Source organism: Notolabrus celidotus, chromosome 9, assembly GCF_009762535.1.
Source record: "Notolabrus celidotus isolate fNotCel1 chromosome 9, fNotCel1.pri, whole genome shotgun sequence".
NCBI classification, from domain to species: Eukaryota; Metazoa; Chordata; class Actinopteri; order Labriformes; family Labridae; genus Notolabrus; species Notolabrus celidotus.
In genome coordinates, this window is record NC_048280.1 from 37,786,775 (window position 1) to 37,813,691 (window position 26,917).

Here is a 26,917-nt window from a genome sequence, read left to right on the forward strand (position 1 = left end):
GTCTCCCGGCCTCGACCATTTGCTGCATGTCCTCACCCGCTCTCTACTCCCCACACTTCTGTCTCTCTCCAGCTGTCCTGCCCATTAAAGGTGAAAAAATGCCCTAAAATATAACTTAAAAAAATATGTATATATAAATTCTGCAGGGTCATCTAAGCTGGAACACTTCCTGAAATGCTTTATTCAGTACTGTCTTCCTTAGTGGTCACGTATTACTTCTTGTTTTTCCTGTCTAGAAGTTTCTAACCAGCCTGGACTCACTTGATGGAAAGTTCCTGGTGACTTCTGCAGGTTCAGGTCTGACAGAAGCGTTCCTGACAGGATGATTCATGACAACAAACCCATCACTCATTTATTTCAAGTTAAATTTGGGGCTTTTATACCTTTATTCTGAAAGGACAGGACAGTAAATGGAACAGGAAGTGGAGAGTGATGTGTGAAAAGGTGCGGCAGGTTGGACTCAAACCAAGGCCACCCACTGGAGGACTGTGGCCTCTGTACATGGGGCATGTGGCTCAACCACTAGGCGCCCCAAACCATTACTTTTCTTTCTGAAGCAGACATGGCTCCACTGTGGAATGAATGCTTTGCATGAATCGTCTGTTTTTTTAAACTTAAGTCTGTTTTTTTAAACTTAAGTCTGTTTTAATGAATAATTTATTATCCCTTCATAATTCTATTATTCTAAATGATCTTGTTGTTTACTACATACGTGAACATTACCGTAACAATAGTCATAGAAAGTGTTGAAATATAGATAAAGCTCTTTTTTAAATCATTCCCCATCATGATGGCTGTAAGGAGTGCTTCCCTCTTTGTTTGAATGTAAAGACATTTTCTGTTTTACATGTTTTGCAGGTATGGGCCCGGTGCACATGAATGAAGTGGAGTGCTCTGGATTTGAAAAGTCCATCACAGAGTGTTTCTTCAACAAGGAGGTTCTTGGTTGCAGTCATGAGGAGGATGCAGCTGTCAGATGCAACATTCCTGCGATGGGCTTTCAGGAGTCGGTGAGCTTCAGCTTCGTTTCAAATATGGGAGCACTAAGGGGGAGCACTAAGGTCACAAGTACCTTGAGCTAAACACAAGGTTACTTATGCTTCAGGGCTCAGTGAAGCAGCCCATCCCATCACGCCCTCATAGCAATATTCTTTACTGATACCTTCATAGCCTACCAAATGGTTAATCAGTAGGGATGTTAAGTAAGCTCCTCCTTTCACCAGGGTTTCTTTGAGTTGGTTCCAAAACACCTCAGTGTGTGGTAAGGTGAAGCAACTGAAAGGGCCAAGAAGTGCTCTTTAGATCAAGGAAACATAAAGAGGAGTGCTAATCTGGACAACTCTGCACATCCCTTTTTTGGAAACCCTAAAATCACTTGTTCCATTAAATAAAGTCAAACTTGTAACAACAATTTAAACAATATAACAATAATAGATGATCGATGTGAAATAAAGGTTCAAGTCAGCTCTCTGTTATTATGTCTTTGCCCATAGCTGCGTCTGAGTGGAGGTCGCAACCCCTTTGAAGGTCGTGTGGAGGTGCTGATACCAAGCAATGGTTCTCTCGTGTGGGGGACAGTATGCAGTGAAGGCTGGGGGATCATGGAGGCCATGGTGGTCTGCAGACAGCTTGGACTGGGCTTTGCCAGCAACGCCTTCCAGGTACAACATGTTTTTTGTGGACATAACCAGATATTTATGTCAAAGCAAGGCCACATATGGTATCAGCCTGTGATGGTTAGGGTTAGGCATGAAGTCCACTGATGGTTAGGGTTAGGGATGAAGTCAACTGATGGTTAAGGTTAGGCATGTAGTCCACTGATGGTTAGGCTTAGGCATGAAGTCCACTGATGGTTAGGTTTAGGCATGAAGTCCACTGATGGTTAGGTTTAGGCATGAAGTCCACTGATGGTTAAGTCTATGCATAACGGTGATACCCCCACTTTGACCAACGACTCAGCAGTTTAAAGTAGGTGCCAAGTGCTGTGCAGGCCGACGCATGCTGCTCCAGCCTCCTGTGTCCATCAGAACCAATAGCTGTCAAATGTAGTGGAAAAATGGAAATTCTTTGTCTCCATTTTCCTTCTAAGCATTTCAAACTGCAACCCACCTGACTGACCTCTGGTTTGTCCTTGTAGCTAGTAATCCTTTTATGACAGGTGTGCGTGCAACAAATAAGACCCTGTACAGTAATAAATGATATCAAAACTAGATTTAGGAGACAGATAGTGACAAGCAGCCAAACTGTCAGGACCTTTAATTTTGTCTGTTAAATACAAGGGATGAAAAATAATGATAATAATAATAATCATCTTGACTTTCAAGCATGACTTGTGTGAGTAATTGATATTAAACTAAACATTTCAATTCACAGCCATGTTACGGCCCTGTCACATTGATGATTTAGCCAGCGTTTTCCCAACGGATCAAAATGCCTCTAAAACGCTGACATACGCAGATGTACTTTTCAGTTTTGGGCATATACAGTACATATCATATTCATAACTTATACCCAACTATGGTCCACTTGTTTAAAGCGCGCTGCAGTGTAATACAGTCCCTCCAGGTTTTCGCGGGATTTTTTTTGTGATTGTTGCGGCCCAAAAAGCCTGAATTTGCGACAGGTTTTTGAAAAAAATTGTGGTGAAAGTTGCAAGTAAATATGCTAAAAAACATTCTTGATGTAGCCACTGACTATATTTTGGTTATATTGATTCACAGAAAAATGCCATGAAAGGACTGTATTTACGACGGTCCCTGAATGCACCTCGCAGCGACTGATGCACAGTCAGTTCACGGCACTCTGAAATTAATCTGCATCTTTGATGACAAGGAGTTGATCAAAACTTACTGAATGTGTCTGATGTTTCATTAAACTGGATTAAATCAAGCTGGAGATGCAGAGCTTTTTACGGTAACCACGGCAACAACGTCAAACATCAAATAGTAAACAGACGTCCCCCGGTTGTGTCTTTGTTACTAACGCACACCGGGGGGTAAAAATCCTCAATGAAGATGAGACAGATGCATGGAGGTGAGGAGAGCTGGTTCATAAAGCACACCTGCAGCAGGTAGAGACCAAGCTAACACTGAGCCCCTCAATCTATAAATAACAACGTTGTCATGGTCACTTGTCCTGCCTGCTGTCCCCTCTCTTCACCCGTTCTCTGTGCGTGTTTTGTTGTTGAAAAGAGCCGATCAAGTGAGGACTTACGTTTATGTTCCAAGGAAGTCAAATTGATGACAAACCCGATGATGTACAGGGGCTGAGATTGAGGTAATTGGTCAAATTTGCGGGAAAGTTGCGGTGATTGTAAAAAATTGCAGGGCCGCGAAAAAATCGCGCTGATTGGTTGAATTTGCGTTGATAGTTGCGATCGCGAAATCGCAACTTCCTGGAGGGACTGGTAATAACGTGGACAAAGTGTACAAAAAGGCTCTGCAGTCTCTCTTTGTAAGAACATGATGAGGCGTGGAGAGTGTCAGAGGAGTGAAACCAGCAGGAACACAGACTCTGCTCTTTACAACAAGTTACACTTATTGAATGCAGTGCTTTCAAAAACGTCACATTTTGAACTTCATTGAATTCAACAACAGCAGCTTTATCATTGAACATCAGCAGACTCTGACATGCTGGCTTCAGCTTCTGTTTCAGAGGCTCTGCTGTTTGACACTGAGTGAGGGCTCCAAGGCTTCTCACACACACACACACACGCAGACACACAGCTCTACATGTGTGAATATGTGTAACTTATACAAAACTTACCTATAACTTATGCAACGTACGCCAGCGTACTCGCCAATTTTTTTATACGCCGGCTGAATCGTCAAGGTGTGACAGGGCCATAAAACATTAGCCTGTCTAATTTTTACAATGCCCATAAACATGTCCACTAACGGGAGTTTTGAAGACAAGGGGAAATGAACTTCTACACTCATGTTTTTTGAAATATCTGTCCTCATTTAGCCCTCCTTCTTTTCTGAACCTTGCAGTTGACACACCCTTAAAAATGAGGCAATTATCTCCTCTGTGAACGTCGTTGCTATTATCAACGTCGCTTATGGCTCAAGTAACTGTATAACCATCAGCAGCTTAGACATGCTCTCTCCAGCTCTAAAATGCAGGACAGGATGTTGCTCCACTTTTCCCTCTCAGAGATGGTTGGGGTCCAGTCGCTCCTCAGGCTGCTCTAACCTCTGCTATTAATATTCAGTTACGCTTGTTATGTGGTTTTGACCAAGCAGAGTCATGTATTAACACAGATGGTTAATAATACAGTTTAGCTTTCGGCCTTCACAATAAGTTAATCTGCAGTTTATGCTGTATGTAATTCATCACGTTGCGTCATATCAGAGTGGAAACCCCTTTCCTCAGCTGTACATTTGGGGTGTTGTTTTCCAAACAGGAGACGTGGTATTGGCCGGGCCAGGTGAGTGCTGACGTCGTGGTGATGAGTGGAGTTCGTTGCTCTGGTACTGAGATGTCACTGTCTCATTGCCTACACCATGGAGCCCACCTCAGCTGCCCTAAAGGAGGCGGACGCAATGCTGCCGGAGTGTCCTGTTCTGAGAGTAAGACCCAGCATTCATGTTTATACTCTGATCATGATCCAGGCATTGTCCTGTCAGACTGAGTGAAAGTAAATCAGTATGAACACTGAAATGATTCTTTGACCAATATGTGCATTAACAGGCGATCTAAAGGCGCTGACTTTTTGCCTGTTTAGTTTGATTTCAACAGATCCAAAGGTGTTTCAGAGGAGCTCTGACTCTGCAGAATATTTCTCTGGGATGTTTGTCTCTTGAATCTTAGGATTACTCTTCGCTCGTAACAGAAACCCCTCATTTTGATATGCTTGTTGACGTGTCAGACACCTTGATGTATCTCAATAGGTTTCTATCTGCTGTCTGTGTCCACAGCTGCCCCTGACCTGGTGCTGAACCCGCAGGTGGTGGAGCAGTCCACCTACATGGAAGACAGGCCCATGTTCATGTTGCAATGTGCATATGAGGAGAACTGTCTGTCCACCACCTCCAACCAGGCTCCAGCCAACTCCTACCGCCGCCTGCTGCGCTTCTCCTCTCAGATCCACAACAACGGCCAGTCGGACTTCCGGCCCAAAGCCAGCAGAAACTCTTGGGTGTGGCATGACTGTCACAGGTGAGTGTCACAAACCCTCAGGCTGTATCACCAAATGTCACTTAAGTATGATATTATCTCATCTTATAATTTGTGTAACAGTTGGATCCAGTCTATATTTCTGAAAGATAACTCTTAATTTGATTAGAAATCACAAGCCTTAAAAACAGCCTGTTTAATTATTGCATAGATCACTTTCTGAAAGATTGTCATTTATTATAATAATTTATTGGGTATTAAATTGTTGATATGAGGCATTTGTTTTCTCACAACACATGATGCACATACAGTCATGGCCAAAAGTTTTGAGAATGACACAAATATTACATTTTCACAAAGTCTGCTGCTTCAGGGTTTTTAGGTGTTTTGTCAGATGTTTCTGTGGTACAATGAAATAAAATTAGAAGTATTTCATAAGTATCAAAAGCTTTTATTGAGAATTACACAGAATTCATGCAATAAGTCAATATTTGCAGTGTTGACCCTTCTTTTTCAAGACCTCTGCAATTCTCCCTGGCATGCTGTCAATAAACTTCTGGACCAAATCCTGACTGATGGCAGTTCATTCTTGCATAATCAATGCTTGGAGTTTGTCAGAATTTGTGGGTTTTTGATTGTCCCCCCGCCTCTTGAGGATTGACCACAAGTTCTCAATGGGATTAAGATCTGGGGAGTTTCCTGGCCAAGGGCCCAAAATCTTAATGTTTTGTTCCCCGAGCCATTTTGTTATGACTTTTGCTTTATGGCAAGGTGCTCCATCATGCTGGAAAAGGCATTCTTCATCACCAAACTGCCCTTGGATGGTTGGGAGAAGTTGCTCTTGGAGGACGTTCTGGTACCATTCTTTATTCATGGCTGTGTTTTTAGGCAAGATTGTGAGAGAGCCCACTCCCTTGACCGAAAAGCAACCCCACACATGAATGGTCTCAGGATGCTTCACTGTTGGCAAGAGACAGGACTGATGGTAGCGCTCACCTCGTCTTCTCCGAACAAGCCTTCCTCCAGATGCCTCAAACAATCGGAAAGGGGATTCATCAGAGAAAATGACTTTACCCCAGTCCTCAGCAGTCCAGTCCCTGTACCTTCTGCAGAATATCAGTCTGTCCCTGATGTTTTTACTGGAGAGAAGTGGCTTCTTTGCTGCCCTCCTTGACACCAGGCCTTCCTCCAAAAGTCTTGGCCTCACTGTGCGTGCAGATGCACTCACACCTGCCTGCTGCCATTCCTGAGCAAGCTCTGCACTGGTGGTGGCCCGATCCCACAGCTGTAACACCTTCAGGAGACGGTCCTGGCGCTTGCTGGACTTTCTTGGGCGCCCTGGAGCCTGTTTGGCAACAATTGAAGCTCTCTCCTTGAAGTTCTTGATAATTCGATAGACGGTTGACTGAGGTGCAATCTTACTCGCTGCTATAAACTTCCCGGTTAGCCAGCCTTGTCCTCATCAACACCCACACCTGTGTTAATGTGTGTGACACCTGTGTGTCATTGAAATAATGTTAGCTGGTCCTTTTGTGGCAGGGCTGAAATGCAGTGGAAATGTGTTTTTGGTGATAAAGTTCATTTTCAAGGCAAAGAGGGACTTTGCAATTAATTGCAGTTGAGCTGATCACTCCTCATAACATTCTGGAGTATATGCAAATTGCCATTATAAAAACTGAAACAGCAGACTTTGGGAAAATTAATAGTTGTGTCATTCTCAAAACTTTTGGCCATGACTGTACATACTAATTTATGTCAACTTTATTTATATGCAACAATTAAAAACAACCAATGTTGACCAAAGTGCTTTACAAGTTAAAAACTACAAGAAGAAAGCATAAATCATATTCATATAGAATAGTGAAATAAAATCTGTGGGGATATTAATGTTCTCATCTTGATGAAGAGGCCAAAGAGAAGAGGTCTTAAATAATGATTCAAAACATTCAATAGTGGAGCTGATCATATCTGAAGTGGTAAGCTGTTCCAGAGATTGGGGGCAGCTGCTGTAAAGGCCGGATCCCCCCAGGTTCTCTGGCGATTCTTAGGCCCATCCAGGAGCAGCTGCTGGGTTGACCTTAGTGTTGAGCTGGAGTACAAACATGGAGAACATTGACTTCCAGTATGGGGCAGAATCTGGTGCTGTGACGGAGCGGAGACGGAGCGGACACGGATCTGGTGGACTATGGGTGTAAATAGTGCTGGGCGATAATTTGATAACGATAATTATCATGATATTATTTTTTTCAATATAAATATAACATGTTCGATAAAAATGTATATATTTAAACTGTAATTGTGTTTGTGTTTGTGTTTATGTCTGTGTTTATGTTTATGTTTGTGTTTTTGTTTATGTTTGTTTATGTTTGTGTTTATGTTTGTGTTTATGTTTTTGTTTATGTTTGTGTATGTTTGTGTTTATGTTTGTGTTTGTATTTATGTTTGTGATTATGTTTCTGTTTCTGTTTCTGTTTCTGTTTGTGTTTATGTTTGTGTTTATGTTTATGTTTGTGTGTGTTTATGTTTATGTTTGTGTATGTTTGTGTTTATGTTTGTGTTTATGTTTGTGTTTGTATTTATGTTTGTGATTATGTTTCTGTTTCTGTTTATGTTTGTGTTTATGTTTGTGTTTATGTTTATGTTTGTGTTTGTGTGTGTTTATGTTTATGTTTGTGTTTATGTTTGTGTTTATGTTTGTGATTATGTTTGTGTTTATGTTTGTGTTTATGTTTGTTTGTTTGTGTGTGTTTGTGTTTATGTTTATGTTTGTGTTTTTGTTTATGTTTGTGTTTATGTTTGTTTGTTTGTGTGTTTGTGTTTATGTTTGTGTTTTTGTTTATGTTTGTGTATGTTTGTGTTTATGTTTGTGTTTATGTTTGTGTTTATGTTTATGTTTGTGTTTGTGTTTGTGTTTGTGTTTATGTTTGTGTTTCTGTTTGTGTTTATGTTTGTGTTTATGTTTATGTTTGTGTTTGTGTTTATGTTTGTGTTTTTTTTTTATGTTTGTGTTTATGTTTGTGTTTATGTTTGTGTTTATGTTTGTGTTTATGTTTATGTTTATGTTTGTGTTTGTGTTTGTGTTTGCAGGCATTACCACAGCATGGAGGTGTTTACGCTCTATGACCTTTTCAGCCTCAATGGAACTAAAGTGGCGGAGGGACACAAAGCAAGTTTCTGCCTGGAGGACTCAGAGTGTGATGAAGGTGAGGACTACAACAGTTCCCCTTCCTCAACATGAGAATCAACTTTTCCTTTCAGAACGACCACATTCACAGGAAGAGAGCAGCTTCTGAAGCCGCTCAGTGAGAGTGCTCACTTGTGGTCATATTTATAATATTAATATATATCATATTTATAATTATAAGAATGATTTCATTATGTGAGGCAGGAAATGCCTTAGATTACCCGACGGACACAGTGATGTGTGTAGAGTTTGTTATATCAGCTCAGTCTTCCCCTTCAGCAGCTCACACAGTGTATGTTGATCATGTAAACATGTCGAGCTGATCATGGGTTGTGTCAGTGAGAGCCGAACACTTGCTCTGAAGATGCTCTCGCACCCATTTAACTCCTAAATTTTGAAGAAAGGCATACATTTACATATCCAATAGGGATGTCAGTTTTAAGTCATCTCCGTGATCGATCTTTGGGAATGTCAATTATCGATTATTGATTAATCATTACAAAATACGTAAACATTTAAAAAAACAAAACCAAATGCTTTTTTTCCCCTAAATCATTTTCCTTATCGACACAATGTATATAACCGATGGTGTTGAATATCTACGGATCATACATCATATTTCAAACTCACAGGGTCCAGTTTTCTGTCTGCTCGTTCTTATTGAGAAAAATAAGCATGTGAATGTGTCCAGGTGTCAGCCGGTTGTGCAACCAGGTCATAATCAGTCCAGCGGCGGAGAAAAAAAAATGCTGGTGGAGACATGGCCCACGGATGAGCGTCTCCGCTGTGCGCAACACCTTCAGTCAGCTGATTCACATGAAACATGCTTTAAACTTCAAACACCTCCATGGTAGCTGAACCAAATAAGAGACCACATGATGTTTGATCCATGTGATAGAAAATCCAAACAAAAAAACATGTTGAGTAAGTTCAATATATCCATACTGGATTTATTGTTAACATCCCTCATATCCAAAATGTTGCTCTGCTCGTGTTTGTATTTATTGTAATATCTTTGAAAGCTAAATGTACAGCTGGCAGCGTCTCTTCATCTGGGCAGTGACTGTAGCCCAACAGGACAGCACTTGAATGCTCATGCAGACAACTACACACTCTTCGCTCTGAACTAAATCAATTCTATAAAAAATATATACAAAATCCAACATGAACATTAAAACTGTCAGATCACTGTATAAGCTCCCGTCCTCCTCTCTGTCTTCAGAGTCCTAATGCAGGCAATGCTCCAGTCTGAGTAAAGTCTGAGTAAGGTCTGAGTAAGGTCTGAGTAAAGTCTGAGTAAAGTCTGAGTAAGGTCTGAGTAAGGTCTGAATAAGGTCTGAGTAAAGTCTGAGTAAAGTCTGAGTAAGGTCTGAGTAAGGTCTGAGTAAAGTCTGAGTAAGGTCTGAGTAGGGTCTGAGTAAAGTCTGAGTAAGGTCTGAGTAAGGTCTGAGTAGGGTCTGAGTAAAGTCTGAGTAAGGTCTGAGTAAGGTCTGAGTAAAGTCTGAGTAAAGTCTGAGTAGGGTCTGAGTAAAGTCTGAGTAGGGTCTGAGTAAAGTCTGAGTAAGGTCTGAGTAAGGTCTGAGTAAAGTCTGAGTAAAGTCTGAGTAAGGTCTGAGTAAGGTCTGAGTAAAGTCTGAGTAAGGTCTGAGTAAAGTCTGAGTAAGGTCTGAATAAGGTCTGAGTAAGGTCTGAGTAAAGTCTGAGTAAGGTCTGAGTAAGGTCTGAGTAAGGTCTGAGTAAAGTCTGAGTAAGGTCTGAGTAAGGTCTGAGTAAGGTCTGAGTAAGGTCTGAGTAAGGTCTGAGTAAAGTCTGAGTAAGGTCTGAGTAAGGTCTGAGTAAGGTCTGAGTAAAGTCTGAGTAAAGTCTGAGTAAGGTCTGAGTAAAGTCTGAGTAAGGTCTGAGTAAAGTCTGAGTAAGGTCTGAGTAAGGTCTGAGTAAGGTCTGAGTAAAGTCTGAGTAAGGTCTGAATAAGGTCTGAGTAAGGTCTGAGTAAGGTCTGAGTAAGGTCTGAGTAAGGTCTGAGTAAGGTCTGAGTAAAGTCTGAGTAAGGTCTGAGTAAAGTCTGAGTATGGTCTGAATAAGGTCTGAGTAAGGTCTGAGTAAGGTCTGAGAGTCATCGGGGCTCAAATCTGATTCCAGTCCAGAGTCCTGAAAATCAAGACTGGAGCCGGATTCCAGTCTGAGTCCTAGACCCGAGTACTACAACCCTGTTCAGCTGTAGAGTCGGCCATATCTCAGTCAGAAGGTCGAGGGATCCAAGGGGACTTGAGCAAGACACTTAACCCTGAACTGCCCTCAGTGGTGTGTGTGAACACCATATTATAATAAGTATAAATAATGGACGTAGTCTCCGTGACGTCACCCATCTGTTGCTGAAGAGCTGTTTTGAGGCCAATTGTCGGCGGCAACCATATTGCTGCTGTCGAGCTATTGTGACGTAAAGAGGCGGGCTTTGAGCCTCCTAGCCAACAGCTACAGTGTTCCCGCCTGTCAATCAAGTCAGCTGTGCCTCTCATTGGAAGACTCGTAATCTCAATATCTTTGAAATGACCGCTTTAGAAAATAATTCAACCCAGTTCAGTGTGTGCCGATCGAGACATGAGCTATCCAGACTCCACTCTGTGGATTCATAGAAGCATTTGAAAACATTGTGGTTCTGTGTGTGTACTTGTGGATACAACGTGTTTACATTTGTGAATCATTGTACACATCTGTGGATCTGTTTACACATTTACAAACAGCCACAATGATAGCTCCATATGTCTTAACATTGAAAGTTACATTCACCAGGTACACAGTTCTGCAAAGATGTACTCTGAACTGCAAATGTTAAAACTAGTTTGAAATGCATTCATAGTTACTACTGGCTTAAAAGTCAAAGTTTTTCTGCTCCAAAACCTTAAAAACACACAGAATCCACCTAACGAGGCGGGCCACTCAGTCGGCTCTGTTTACACAAGCTTCCTGCTGCAGTTCTCCCGTGTGTGAGAACCACTGTGAGGCGATGGTTTTAATGCCCTGGACTCAGGCTCACAGGCGCAGGCTGGGCCCAGCTGTGCTCTCCCTGTATATCTATTCATCTTATGAACCACCAGTCGGTGGTTCATCGCAGAGTTGGATAACGTTATTGCTGCTGGTGTGAGGCGGAGAGTCTACGATGGATCCACCATCACCTGCTGTAAGTACAAGTCTGTGTTTTTTAATCCGGTTTCATAACCGTTAAAAGTAATAACAGAATACTGGCTAGTGTTTGTCCGCCTATGTGTCACTAAGCAAACTCTTACCTACATGAATTATAAGTAAGGAAGGATGCTAAGCTAACAGGCTAAAGGCGTTTTTTGACTGGAGGAACTTTACCCTGGAACTAGGAACTTTACCCCTGAACCAAATGTGTTTGGACCCAGGGTCTAAATTTAGTTCAGGGGTAGATAACCTCCCCCCTGAAAGGTCCCGGGACTTTCAGGGGGCGGGGCCTGCAATGCTGAACGTGTCTGATTGGTAGATTAACCTCAGTGTTTTTATTCCTCCCTCCGTCCACAATAACATCACACACATCTGTGATTCTCTTGATTTCTCTTTCTTTCATTAGTTTTGATTTGTTCTATCTTTTTTGTATGTGTGTGTACTTTTCAAAAGAAGAAGCTGTGATTCTCTTGATTTAGCAGCTTGTAACAGTAGTCTTCTCTCAGCCCACCGTGAATGCGTCTCTCCCGGTGTTCCGGTTTTAAAAGTGACCCTGTAAACTGGAGACCTTCAGCTGAACGTGTCGGTGTTTGTGGAGTTTACACAGCTGTTGAAACACAGAGGGAGTTCCTGGGAATGCAAACTAGTTTAGTTTTTATTAAGATTTCAAAATATCCTCATCAGATATTTAATGATGGTCTAAAGACGTTTATGAGGGATGCATCCGGCTGAAAGTCTCCAGTTAACAGGGTTGCTGTTTAAACCAAAACACCGGGCGATCTCTGCCACGGCTTTTTGAGTTCAAAAGGATTTTAAAGCCGTGTTGAAACGTCTTTGCTACTCGCGCTTATCTCCTCTCACGTGTTGATTCAGTGAATCCATAGGCTGGATGAAGATGACTTCCTTTTATCATCAATCATGAGTCACAAACCACGTTTAAATATCATGTCATTGCTAAAAACGTTAGTTATTAAGTTATCTGATCTCTGAACTCTTGGATAGAATTTACTTTCCAAAGTTAAATTTTAAGTGGATAAATTCATATACTCAGACACAGTGTCTGCTGCCATCTGCTGGTCATTGTCAGTGAGAGCATCAGTAAGGTCCAGTCTGCAGGGACAGGGCATGAGTCATGGTGAGAGATATCATGTCTGGTGTGTCCTGCTGGATAACGGGCACAGTAACAGCTTATCTTACGCATCATTTCATTGCCTTTGTTACTTGTACCTATGGTGGTATTCAGCTGAGTTTTCCACACAACACAGAGCAGTGCTGACAGTAAGAGAGGACAGTAATTGTGAAGTAACATGGATTGTTTTTATCCTGTTGGATCTTTGATTTGTTGAAACTTATAATAAGAATTATTTCAGTTCTACCTCTCATTCTGATCTGATCTTGTTGAAAAAGCATGATTAAAGTAAACTGTATTATGAGAACTTACATACAAAATTACAGAAAGAGAGTCATTGCTATATTCAACGTTTTGAACAGCTGGATCCTAAAGTTTAGCAGAACCTTTGAACTTGTAGTGCAGAGCTCAACTATTTAAGATTTTATGATGTTAATTATTTCTCTGTGTTTTTACAGAAGCTCCTCTCAGACTCAGACCACATCACCAGCCACTGAGAACCTGGAGGACTGATCCTGTGGGGCCTGTTTCCATCCACTCTCAGTTCATCACTTTGTCCTGATATCAGAGTACAAATCTGTTTTTAGTCAAACATGTAACTGTTCTAACAAGACAGGGACAATGTTTGATAAGTGTATCATAACTGAGTGATATTATAATACACTTGTCCTCTCTTGTGTCTGTGTCACACTTTGACTCACCTTTCTTACACTACCAGTCAAAAGTGTGGAAACACCTTCTCATTGAAGGGTTTGTATTTATTGTAATGATTGTAAACACTGTAGATTAATACTGAAGACATCAAAACTATGAAAGAACATATATGGACTTATTTAATTAATAAAAAAGTGTTAAACAAAGCAGAATCTGTTTTATATTTTAGATTCTGTAAAGTAGCCCCCTTTTTCCTTCATGACAGCTTTGCACACTCTTGGTATTCTCTCAGTCTGCTTCATGAAGTGGTCTCCTGGAATGGTTTCTAATGAACATGAGCCTTGTCAAGAGTTCATTTGTAGAATGACTTGCCTTCTTAATGTGTTTGAGACCATCAGTTGTGTTGTTCAGAGGTAGGGTTAGTACACAATGGATAGTCCTATTTGATTACTGTTGTGATCCAGATTATGGTAAAACCAGATTATTTCATAGTTTTGATGTCTTCAGTATTAATCTACAATGTTGAAAATAATTAATATAAATAAAAACATTGAATGAGAAGGTTTTGACTGCTAGTGTACGTAGATGCTGTCCTCCACACTGATTTCACTCAGTTTGGTGTTAAAGTAGTTTGAAGCCGTTTCTCTCACACAAGCCAGGATGTGACTTTTGTCAACGACCCCAGGAGTCCATGAGAGATGCTTTCATGTTGTTTTGGTGTCTGTTTCATTTGAAAGCTTTGAATAAAATGAATGTCAGTTTGAGGCCTTTATTCCTATTTTCAGACAAATACTCACCTCTGTAACACTAAAGCATGTACTGTATCAAAAACTGTATCATGCCACTCCAGATGAGGCTGTGTGGATCCAAACTGACACGTCAAGTCTAAAAATGCCACATGTTGATCTCTCCTCTCTATTTTAGCTGTCTGAGTCTGGTGCCATATCACACTGCTGTTCTATACAAGAAATCCTTGCATGCCTGCTTTCTGCATTAATCAATCTTTATTTGTATAGCGCCAAATCACAACAAACGTTATCTCAAGACTATTTTACAAACAGAGCAGGTCTAGACCACTCTATGTCAAATTATGAACAGAGACCCAACACCAAGACAGGATCAGACTCAGTCTGACCCCACCTTAATCCACCATGAGCATTGCACCTCGCAGTATTTAGCTAGTCAAAACTCCTGATGGTTACAAATTCAAAGTTAAAGCCAGTAAACCTACCTTCCATTACTACCTCTCAGGGTGATGTGATTGAGCCTGTAGCTTCTTATAAATACCTGGGATTCATAATCGATGACTCACTGTCCTTTAAGCTTCTCATTCAACAGCTCGTTAAGAAGTTGAAGGTGAGGTTGGGTTTCTATTCCAGAAACAAGTCATGTTTTTCGTTTGCCGCAAAGATAAAACTTGTTGCTGCTACTTTCATGCCTTTTATGATTATGGTGATGTTTTATATATCCATGCATCCACTCATTGCCGTCACTCTCTGGACACTGTTCATCATGGAGCTCTGAGGGTTCATTACAGGTTTTAAGTCTCTAACCCATCACTGCTCCCTCTATGCTTGAGTTGGCTGGTCTGCATTGTCTACCCGTAGACTACATCACGGCATGTCCTTGTTTATAAGGCGATTCTTAACTTGCTTCCCTCATATTTATGTGACTTTATTCATTTAAAAATACTGGAAGCTGCAGTCTCCGCTCTATGACCCAGTCACAAAACTAGTTTTTGCTTTCGGTCCCCAGAGTGCGTCATGAAATGGGTAAAAAGAGTTTTAGGTCCTCTGCTCCTGCAGCCTGGAACCTGCTGCAGGAGAGCCTGGGTTTGAGGGAACTTGTCTCTTTAAATGTTTTTAAAGCAGACTGAAGGTATTGGAGGAAGATGCTTCAGCTAGTAGATGCTTTGACTGATCATTTCTGTTCTGAAACCCATGATATGTTGTCATGTTTTGAAGTTCTGTTTTGTTTTTCTGGAACTTTGTTGGAACGTTCTGCTGCCGATCTCGGCCAGGACACACTTGTAAAAGAGATTGTTAATCTCAATGTGTTTTTCTCCTGGTTAAATACATTTAATAAATAAATAGATAAATAGTAACATCGGAGAGGACAAACTTCCTTTAACAGGCAGAAACCTCGAGCAGAACCAGACTCATGTTAGACAGCCATCTGCCTCGACCGAGTTGAGCCTGGAAAGAGGGATAGAGGAGAATAATCAATTCCCAAATTCAGCAAATCTCAAAGTCAGCCTATTTTCACTTGCGCAATATTTCTAAAATTAGACACTTCCTATCTCAGAGCGACGCAGAAAAACTAGTCCATGCATTTGTTACCTCCAGGTTAGATTACTGTAACTCCCTCTTATCAGGCTGCCCCAATAAGTCTCTAAAGACTCTTCTGCTAGTTCAAAACGCTGCAGCTCGAGTACTGACTAAAACTAGGAAGAGAGAGCACATCTCTCCAGTGTTAGGTTCTCTACACTGGCTCCCAATAAAATGTAGAATAGAATTTAAAATCCTTCTTTTAACCTACAAAGCCCTTAAAAATCAGACACCCTCGTATCTTAAAGAGCTCATAGTGCCCTATTACCCCTCTAGAACTCTACGCTCCCAACATGCAGGCTTGCTAGTTGTACCTAAAATCTCTAAAAGTAGTGTGGGAGGTAGAACCTTCAGTTATCAGGCCCCTCTCCTTTGGAATCATCTACCAGTCAGGGTCCGGGAGGCAGACACCCTCTCCACTTTTAAGAGTAGGCTTAAAACTTTCCTTTTTGATAAAGCTTATAGTTAAGCTGGATCAGGCTTGGACCAGCTTTTGTCATGCTGCTATAGGCCTAGACTGCCGGGGGAACTGGCACACTGACACACTGGGATCCTAGCTCACCTTCTTCCCCCCAACCCCCTCATCACTTACTTTAACTCTGCCTGTCCCATTAAAGTTACTAACCATAGACCTTTCTGGAGTCCCTGAGCTCCCTTGTCTCGTAGATTCCTCTGAGCTGCCGTAGACGTCCTCCTGCTGTGGACGATCTGGACTCCAGCTGATACGGACGTGCTGGACTCCAGCGGCAACAGCTTCTACGACTCGTCTCATCACTATCACCTCTCTCTCTTACTCCCCTCTATCTGTCTTTCCAGACCCAACTCAGTCGAGGCATGATGGCTGTCTAACATGAGTCTGGTTCTGCTCGAGGTTTCTGCCTGTTAAAGGAAGTTTGTCCTCTCCACTGTAACTAGCTAAATACTGCGATGTGCAATGCTCATGATGGATTAAGGTGGGGTCAGACTGAGTCTTACCCTGTCTTGGTGTTGGGTCTCTGTTCATAATTTGACATAGTGTGGTCTAGACCTCCTATGTTTGTAAAAGCGTCTTGAGATAACGTTTGTTGTGATTTGGCGCTATACAAATAAAGATTGATTGATTGATTGATTGATTGATTGATAAGAGAGAGAGGGATGTAGTCCTGGCTTAGACCTGAGGAATCCTTCTCCTTAGGATAAACAAGTCTAGCGTTGGGCAGTCGTGGTTCAGCCTCTACAATCAGGTTAGCTGACACTGATGGTCCCTTACTATAACAGCCTCTACCATCAGAGAGTGAATGTGTGTGAATGGGTGAATGTGATGAGGAGAGCAAAAGAGCTTTGAGTGCTCAGGAAGAAAAGAGATATAGAAGTCCATTTAGTATTCTTAATAACCTGAGGAATCAAAGAAACCAGTTCTCATGTTGATATATCAGCAGAGAGAGCAGCTCTACCTCCTTGAATGTTGAGCTAACAGCTTGTATAACTGCCCCCATGTGGCCAAGCATGGATTTACTCAGCTGTAGCATCTTCTGTTCATCTTCTGTATGGTCACAAACTTCATCTCCACCTCTCCTCTGTTTATTTCAGGGATTGAAAAGAGGTACGAATGTGCCAACTTTGGAGAGCAGGGGATCACCGTGGGCTGCTGGGATACCTACAGGCACGACATTGACTGCCAGTGGATCGACATCACTGAAATCAAACCCGGAGATTATGTCTTTCAGGTAATGTGTCCCATGATCCATCTCTCATTTTCCTTGCTAGGTTAGAGCTATTGCAAAATGCAACAAGTTGACAAAATGGGAGAAACAGAGGGAGGACCCATGTACAGAAAAATAAGATTCAAATTCAAAAGAAAACACGAGGAACCGTGGGGGGGAAATGATAAATCACAGGACAGGGAAACAGAGAGACGAAATACACAGAGTAATAAACACAGGACACAGGACACAGGACACAGGTGAGACTAATCAGGGTCATCAACAAGGAGGGAAACACACAAGGACAGGACGAAACTAAACTGGAGACACAGGGATCAAGAACTACAAAATCAAACAGGAAACACAAGACTAGACTAAAGCAAAGACATGGAGCACTAAACACAAGAGGCGTTTTTCGACCACAGGATGTTTACCCCTGAACTACGTGCGTTTCGACCGGTGGACCCAGGGTTTGAATTTAGTTCAGGGGTAGATAATCTCCCCCCTAAAAAGCCCCTGCTAGGGGGGTAGTACTTTTCAAAGGTCCTGGGACTTTCAGGGGGCAGGGCCTGCAATGCTGAACGTGTCTGATTGGTAGATTAACCGGAGTGATTCACTTGATTTAGCAGCTTGTAACAGTAGTCTTCTCTCAGCCCACCGTGAATGCGTCTCTCCCGGTGTTCCAGTTTTAAAAGGGACCCTGTAAACTGGAGACCTTCAGCTGAACGTGTCAGTGTTTGTGGAGTTTACACAGCTGTTGAAACACAGAGGGAGTTCCTGGGAATGCAAACTAGTTTAGTTTTTTTTAAGATTTCAAAATATCCTCATCAGATATTTAATGATGGTCTAAAGACGTTTATGAGGGATGCATCCGGCTGAAAGTCTCCAGTTAACAGGGTTGCTGTTTAAACCAAGACACCGGGCGATCTCTGCCACGGCTTTTTGAGTTCAAAAGGATTTTAAAGGCGTGTTGAAACGTCTTTGCTACTCGCGCTTATCTCCTCTCACGTGTTGATTCAGTGAATCCATCTGTGATGAAATATAGCACCATCTAAAACAGACCAGCTGAGTCTCTTCATGCTAACAGGCTAACTGTTGAGTTGCTCAGAATGATACCTGCCTGTCCGTCTCTATGGTGTCATCTGTGATGAATGGCACTCCTCTTTGTTTTACTGCCCTCTACTGGTCTGGTTGTGTAGTGCATCTCAGCCACCCGTATCATCACACGCACAGCCTCCATCCACCACATCACACCCATCCTGCAACAGCTCCACTGGCTCCCCATCACAGACTGGATCAACTACAAAATACTTCTCCTCACCTTTAAATCCATACACAACCTCGCCCCTCCATATCTCTCTGACCTCCTCCATACTGCCACACCTGTCCGCACCCTCAGATCCTCCTCCTCCATCCACCTCACTGTACCCCCTGCTTGCCTTGTTACCATGGGGAGCAGAGCCTTCAGCTTTTTTGTGAAAAAAACAGAGGGGAGGATACCTCCAAAAAATGTCACAAATTTTGGCAAGCTTACAAACAAAAATAAGGAATATTCTTTTTTCTGAAACAACCTCTCTCCAACACATTAACATAGAGCCATTATGTATTTTAATTAGTTAATGTATTCACATAAGTAATCAGTTATCACAAAATTACAATAGATGTCAAAACATAAATTATATTCATATGATATTAATCATTTTATTAATCTTAGAATAATGAACTTAAAGTATCTAACATTAGTTATAACATTTAGAATTAAATTAACAACTTTAGAACATACAACCCTAAACTATTCTAACAAGTGCCATGCCAGTGTAAGATGAGATTTCTCACCAAATAGTCCTTATTTCATTCTAATTTTATTTGTATCATTGAGTTCTTTAGTGAAGTTCAAAAGACGTATATTTCATATATTGCACTGCCTCTTTAAGGTTGCTCAGGGTGACATGGTTTTGAGTTACAGTGAAGGTGTCACATGAGTTCGATGTGCTGTTGTCCTACGTTGATGAAGGGTCATTAAAGGCATCACGATGTAGCCTAAACTATATTGTTTCTATTTCTATTTGTTCACTTGTCAGGAGGCGGGTCGGTTGGCACCATCTGCTGGCGGTAGGAAATGCATTTAATATTATCAGAGGGGGGGATGAGACGTATCCCCCCCTTAGATAAAAACTGTACAACCAGAGGGGGGATGTAAAGATCAGAGGGGGGGGGGGGAATCCCCCCCCATCCCCCCCGGCAATTTGCAGCCTGACTTTAACCCAAGTGATATTCTAATGGAACAATTTCCACTTGTATTGGATTCATATTTGACCAGGAGGAGTCTTTCTGTGTGGAGTTTGCACGTTCTCCTCGTGCATGCCTGGGTTCTCTCCAGGTACTCCGGCTTCTTCCCAGAGTCCAAAAACATGCACTCCAGGTTAATTAGTGACACTAAATTGCCCTTAGGTGTGAGTGTGTGTGTGAATGGTTGTCTGTCTTTCCATGTTTTCCCTGTGATTGGTTGGCGACCTGTCCAGGGTGTAACCTGCCTTGCTCCCAAAGTCAGCTGGGATATGCTCCAGCCCCCCGTGACCCAAAACGGGATACGCTGTCAAGATAGTGGATGGGTGGTCTACAAACACAATTGCACACCAACAAGGCTAATAAATCAAAATAAGTAAATGAGTGTAACTGTATCAGTGAAATATCAAGATGAATGGAACACCCGCATCAACACATTATATAAGAAGGTTCAAGGTTCAAGGTTCAAGGGCCTGAATTCAAACCCTGATATTTGAACTGTCACAAATATGATCAGTTTAGTGTCCTGAGGAAGAAGCAGGATCGCTTTAAGAAAACTGCTGTGAAACCAACGCTGTCTGCTGTTTGACCTCTGGAGCCAGATTTAGTTTTTGACCATTTGATTTTTGCATTTAGTCAGCAAAGACTTGTTGATAATCAGTTACTAAAGATTATATCTATTAATATTACTTCAGATTATTATTTATTACCAGGGCTGCAGGTTGCAAGGAACCACTCTGTGAGTGAGTTTTAAATGTAGGCCTGATTCTTTTCTTTTTGAAACACAAAGAGTTGACTTGTATTGGGTGTAAAGAGTTACTAGCCCTTTGAGAAGAACACAGACCCATAAGCTGATGTGAGCTGGACCTTGACATTTAACTGCCATACAACATAAATCCTTGACTTCAATGATGCATTTAAACACATTTTATTGCAACACATTCACAACTACTACAACAACTTAATGCTGGCAAAAGCCAAATTTTATTTTGCAGTTAGCCACAGCTGTTGATGCTTGGGCTTATTGTCTTTGTTCTTTGTTCTATTTATTTTTCTTGAAAGGTTTACAGAACCAAGAGATGATTCTGTTCCTCTTGGTTTCCTCTGTATGGACCTTCTCTCTGGTTCCTGCCTGCTGCTCCTGAGCATGCAGCTCCAGCTGGGTCAGCTCTCTGCCTGGTTCTGTCGTCTCCCTCTTGATGGGGATGTTGAGGCTGTATGGGGTCTCGTCTCCTGGCTTTGTGTCAGGTGCAAAACTCACAGATGGCTTGAGATAGTTCATGATCTCTGAAGATATGAGACTGCAGGCTGACAAAGCAGCCTGAGCGTCCTCCATGAGGTCATCTCTCTTCAGGCGGGTGTTCGGCAAAACATCTCTCAGTCTGGCTTTGATTGGCCGATGCAGTTTCCGGCTAATTTTGACCTCTTCTTTCGGGTCTTTGAGGCGGTTGAGGTGTTTAAGAAAGATTTGGTTCTTCTCGTACTTCTTAGCCTCCTTTTGGAGCAACATGTGGATGTGCTCCACCATCTCATCATCAAAGTCCTGGCTCCTCTGGCTCCTGGGTGTGCAGAAGTTTGGGGGTTTAAAGAGCTTCAACAGGACTTGTCTGATAGTGGATTGCTCCACCCCAGCTCTGTTAGTCTGCAGATTTTGTTCTGCAGTTTGGTCATCATCAGTCATAAGCTGGTCAACAGGCAGTTCAGGTAGTTGTAGGTTTTGGGCTCCATCATCAGATTGTTGTTCTTTAGAGACTTGTTTGTGGTCCTCACTGCAAGTTTCTTGCTGCAGGCAGCAGGTATCATCTGCAGTTTTCTCCTCCTCTTCAGAAACAACCACAAAGTCCTTTTCATCCCCAGACTCAATGTCCTGAATGGACTGAACAGGCTCAATAAGAGGTTTCTGGTTCTCCAGGATCTCCTTGTCAGATGTTTTTGGGAATGCTCTCTGGAAGATCTTCATGCGTCTTATCCAGGGTCCATACTGCTCCAACATGTCCTCCTTGATGTTTTCAGGAAGAAACTGGGAGAACAGCAGGCCGTCTTCATCAAAGGGTATCTGTGGGGGAATCCACACATCTTCAGACTGGTCCTTGTAGATTTGAAGGACAGTCTCAATGATTTGGTCCGGGATGAAGCTCAGGAGTGCCGGGTCTTTGTTCACCACTAACTTCCTTATCCTGTATGTTGTCCCAAACCTCTCCATGACGCTGCAGACCAGAATTGCGACAGCTTTCCAAGCCTCACAGGAAGGAGGAGGGAGGTCTTCGTCCACAGAGACACCAGGGTCTTTCCTCAGGGTCTCCAGAGTTGTTGCACTCAAGTGGAGACAGTGTGTCAGCAGTTGTTGTTGGTCAAGATAAGCGCTACTGTATCTTTCCAGAGGGTGCAGCTTCAGTAGCAGCTGGACCAGCAGATCCTCAACCAGGTCAGTGCTGACAGTGACCACAGCAGGGACAGAAAGGCTGGAAACGTCTTCCACAGGGGAAGCCTTGAAGCTGTCGCCGGTTTGAGCCTCAGCTCTCTGCATGTTGGAGTTCATGATCTCAACAAAGTGGATACCAGTGAAAGTTTGCAAGAAGCAAAAGTTCAAACACAATCGAACACAACGAGCAGACACGATCAAACAGTGACTTGCTTGTAGAGAGGGTTTGTGTGAAATGAGACATTTGAAATTTTCTCCTGAAACAGAATGTTATTACTGTTACGTCACAAAGTTACATTATTATGGAATGTGATGATGTCACAGTTTCCCCTGGTGGAATTGAACCCAGGACCCTTGCATTGAATTCAGGCAGCAGCCCTGTCCACTTTGTCTCTGTTTGTCTCTTTAGGTCTTTTCATGTATATCTTAATGGCACTCCCAAAGCAAAGCTTGTCTCCTTAGTGATGAAAACATTACCTGTATACCACACAATAGGTCTCTGTCCAGGACTTGAACCCTAAACTATATCACTGAAAGCACGCAGGTCCTGCCACCTCACCACAGGCCTGCCTGGCAGTGCATATCTAACTGAGATTTAGGTGTTTTCATTGAAACATTTTTAAAAGCACATGTTAGACAGTGTGAAAAAAATGTTTCTCACATTGAAAGCTTCGGTCCAGGATGTGAACCAAGAATTATCTTGTTGAAGATTGTCAGTGCTAACCACCACACAATTGACATGCCTGTAATGATCCGAGTTCTTTGGCCAAACTAATCAGAAAGACTACCATCCTGTAACTGTTCCTAAAGTCATCACATTACATGTTATCAGAGTGCTCCCACAAAAGCATTCAGATTACATCTAATCAGAGTACTTTTCCCATTTTATGATGAAAACTTAAGTAACTTGTAGGAAAGGTGGTATCCTCTCTCTACCCTATATAAATATATACTAGGGGTGCAACAATACGTGTATCTGTATTGAACCGTTGGATACAGTGGTCACGGTTCAGTACGTCCTATGAACTGAACAATACGCAATTTTATATTCATTGTATCAACTTCTGACGAGGCGCTCTGTGCTGAAAGTTCAGAGGATCTGTGCTGACTCCTCCGGGCTGCATTGTCGAGCGCAGGTCCACTGAACTGTGCACTCCTCTCACATTCATTCAGTCCAAGCTGGTCACGTTTGTTTTAACTGTGCTTCACATGGAAATCTATATTTCACCATACGATGGTCTGCTGGGTTCATATGTTCACGTATATGTGTGTGAGCGCGCGCCCGGACGAGAGGGAAGCACGAGTGTCCTCTTTGGTTGTAGAGCAGAGTTGTTCCGTGGTCCTGTAGTGATGCTAGACTGGGTGATGTGGTTTTAAAGTGTGTATATGCATTACTTGTGGTCTTATACTGCATGCTGTGTAAGACTTCAGCCTGATACCGGACAGTGTTTTCCCAGCCGATATATGGGTGGCACATCCGCCGGGTCCCGCCCCCCCTTGGAAGTCAAAGCAGCAGTGATTTAAGGTTCCCTCCCTCATAGATCAGGTCTATACCTTGTTCTTTTATTTAACAGACTAAATATCCTTATGTTATTTATCTTATTTGCATGACGGGATGTCATTTCTGTCTCTACATGGTCGCGCGTTCACAATTCTCCTCTGCTCTCTGTATTGCAGACAGACAGACAGACCCCCCCCCCCCCCCCCCTCAGGTATAGCCCTCAGGTATAGCTGCCCCTGATACATTTCATTTCATTTAAAAACTGTGCTTTTGAGCTGAAACAAATGTTGGTAATATCATAAACTACAAGTAAAAAGAGTCATGGGAATTTCTCTCTCTCTGTATTGAAAACATAACCTCTCAGTTTATCAGACACACTCTGACTGTTGTTAAAGTAACCAAGTGAAGTCACTTTCTGCTTTAGGCCTACATATAGGAACAGTTTCAGCTTCTACCACCTTTAGACTTACCTTCACTATATTTCAATGCAAACACTGCTCTTCTATCTGCAGCATTTTAACCATTGCTGGACAGTAACAAAGTCAATTTACTTGAGTACTCTACTTAAGTACATTTTTTGAGTATCTGTACTTTACTTGAGTATAATTTGGAAGAGGAACTCATTACTTTTACTCCACTACATTTGAGAGAGAATTATCATACTTTTGACTCCACTACATTTCTATCAGTGCTCTAGTTACTCACTACTTTATCTTTGAAGTCAGCTGATGAATTTCCTGAAATCAGATCTCACAGACCGTAAACTGTTTGTGTACTTGTGTTTGGTTTGTCTAAATGGTGTAGCCGTACCTCGGTTGAGCGTAGAGCAAACACAGATCAAACGTTCTTCAGATCAGTGCGTTCATTTAGTCATGGTGATGATGGCTATGTGCCGAGAAAGAAGATGATTCTCCTCCTGAGCACCACGGCCATATTTTAAACCCACATTTGAGGTTTTTGAAATGATGAATGATTCGTATTGTTGTAAATCTCTGATCTGTGTACCACACAAACTTCATCACAGTCTACAGAAAATCCCCATCTAACCTGAGAAAGCATGTGGAGGTCTGTAGCTACAAACTTGTTTTATTCAATATGAACATTTTTTGAACTTGTCTGTGCATGTAGTAACTTAGTCACTGCTTATATTTCATGGTATACTTTTAAGATTTACATTTTTTTTTTCTAGATAAACATAAAGTAGCAGAATGTACACCCATGCATTCTTGACTGCACTCATGCTTTGTGAATATACCTTTTGAGATATTTTAAAAAGTACTTTGAATACTTCAATATTTTTAAAAGCAAGTACTTCAGGACTTTAACCAGGGTGCAATTTGTGAAAAAAAACAGAGGGGGGGATATCTCTAAAAAAAAGTCATGAATTCTGGTAAACTTGCAAACAAAAATAAGGAATATTCCTTTTTCTGAAACAACCTCTCTCCAACACATTAACATAGAGCCATTATGTATTTTAATTAGTTAATGTATTCACATAAGTAATCAGTTATCACAAAATTACAATAGATGTCAAAACATAAATTATATTCATATGATATTAATCATTTTATTAATCTTAGAATAATGAACTTAAAGTATCTAACATTAGTTATAACATTTAGAATTAAATTAACAACTTTAGAACATACAACCCTAAACTATTCTAACAAGTGCCATGCCAGTGTAAAATGAGATTTATCACCAAATAGTCCTTATTTAATTCTAATTTCATTTGTATCATTGAGTTCTTTAGTGAAGTTCAAAATAAATATATTTCATATATTGCACTGCCTCTTTAAGGTTGCTCAGGGTGACATGGTTTTGAGTTGAAGTGAAGGTGTCACATGAGTTTGATGTGCTGTTGTCCTACGTTGATGAAGGGTCATTAAAGGCATCACGACCCACAGCAGAAGTTGTCCCGTGGTCTTTCTTCCCCACAGCCCTCAAGTGTGATTTAATTCAGTTTCTAGTTAACCCTGTTGAAGTTGAACAGTTCTGAAGAGATACTTAAACAAGTTACAGCGTTACACTCATTTTGTCATACAACTTTTTCACAGTTTTAGCCATCCTCCCGTTAATATAAGTTAGATCAATGCGCGTTCCTCTCTCCATAGATCAGAGGCTCGACACAACCTCCTACCACCAAGCTTTGGCAGTAGAGAGAGGAGGGCGGAGGCATAGGTGAACATAAAGCTGCATCTTCCACCTGTGGAATCTCCAGAGATGCTGGCAGCTGGATGTCGTTATCCCTCACATTATCTGTTCTTGACTTTTTTGGTTCAATTTTTGATGAAAAAAATGAGGAAATGCTTTGTTTCCGTTTCATGTCAGTAGACATCTCACATTACGTTGCTAGTAAACTTAAAATGTAGCCTAAACTATATTGTTTCTATTTCTATTTGTTCACTTGTCAGGAGGTGGGTCGGTTGGCACCATCTGCTGGCGGTAGAAAATGTGTTTAATATTACCAGAGAGGGGAATGAGACGTATCCCCCAGAGATAAAAACTGTACAACCAGAGGGGGGGATGTAAAAATCAGAGGGGGGGAAACCCCCCCCCATCCCACCCCCCCCTGGCAATTCGCACCCTGCATTTTAGATCCAAACTCAGAACTGATCAGTTTAGACTGGCTTACTCCATCTGACCACAACTCCACTGTCCATTCACTTTAAATTGTATTTTATTTTCTGTTTGTTATTTAAACTCTGTTTGTTTTAATGTTGTAAGGTGACCTTGAGTGTCAAGAAATGCGCCTATAAATAAAATGCATTATTATTATTATTATTATTATTACTTTTTCCTCTCCATACGTCACTGGCCTGATTTGCACAATCCACCCGGGACTTCAGCCCGCGGTCGAAACGCAGACAACAATGGGGGCACAGGAACTTTTTAGTTCAGGGTAAAGTAGTTCTGGGGGCTAAAAGACCCCAGAACTATTGGTCCAAATGCACCTAAAAGGGAAACAAACATATAATACAGACAACAGATGGGAGGAAACACAAGGCAAACAGGCTAAAGGCTAAAGATGGACTCATGACACAAGTAGCACTGTAATTTATGGTCATACCTGAAGATTGAACATGTTCCCTCTTACAGATCATCATCAATCCAAACTATGAAGTCCCTGAGTCAGACTACTCCAACAACATCCTGAAATGCAGATGTCGATACGATGGTCATCGTGTATGGATGTACAGCTGCCATAATGGTAAGAACTCAAATATTCAAACACAGTTTTTGGATGAATATCTGTCACATCTGTTATCCTTCAATAATGAACAGAGGGTTGAATCTGAAGACATCAAAGCTAATGATTCTTTTATACTTCAGATCACTTCAAACTGTCACTATCATCCAAGACTATACCTCTGCCTTTCCTGTGAAAGAGCAGACTCGCTTCCAAGACCGTACTCATGCAGAATCATGTG

General features: G+C 41.7%; 1 protein-coding gene across 1 annotated transcript in view; it reads left to right on the plus strand.

The window, feature by feature from the left end:
* Positions 1-26,917, plus strand: part of loxl2b (lysyl oxidase-like 2b) — a 76,857-nt gene that overhangs the window by 43,541 nt on the left and 6,399 nt on the right. The window contains exons 7-13 of the mRNA XM_034692810.1: positions 859-1,010; positions 1,494-1,661; positions 4,406-4,571; positions 4,920-5,160; positions 8,206-8,321; positions 17,165-17,301; positions 26,586-26,697. Coding sequence (XP_034548701.1) covers positions 859-1,010; positions 1,494-1,661; positions 4,406-4,571; positions 4,920-5,160; positions 8,206-8,321; positions 17,165-17,301; positions 26,586-26,697 — 1,092 coding nt within the window. The remainder of the gene's footprint in view (positions 1-858; positions 1,011-1,493; positions 1,662-4,405; positions 4,572-4,919; positions 5,161-8,205; positions 8,322-17,164; positions 17,302-26,585; positions 26,698-26,917) is intronic.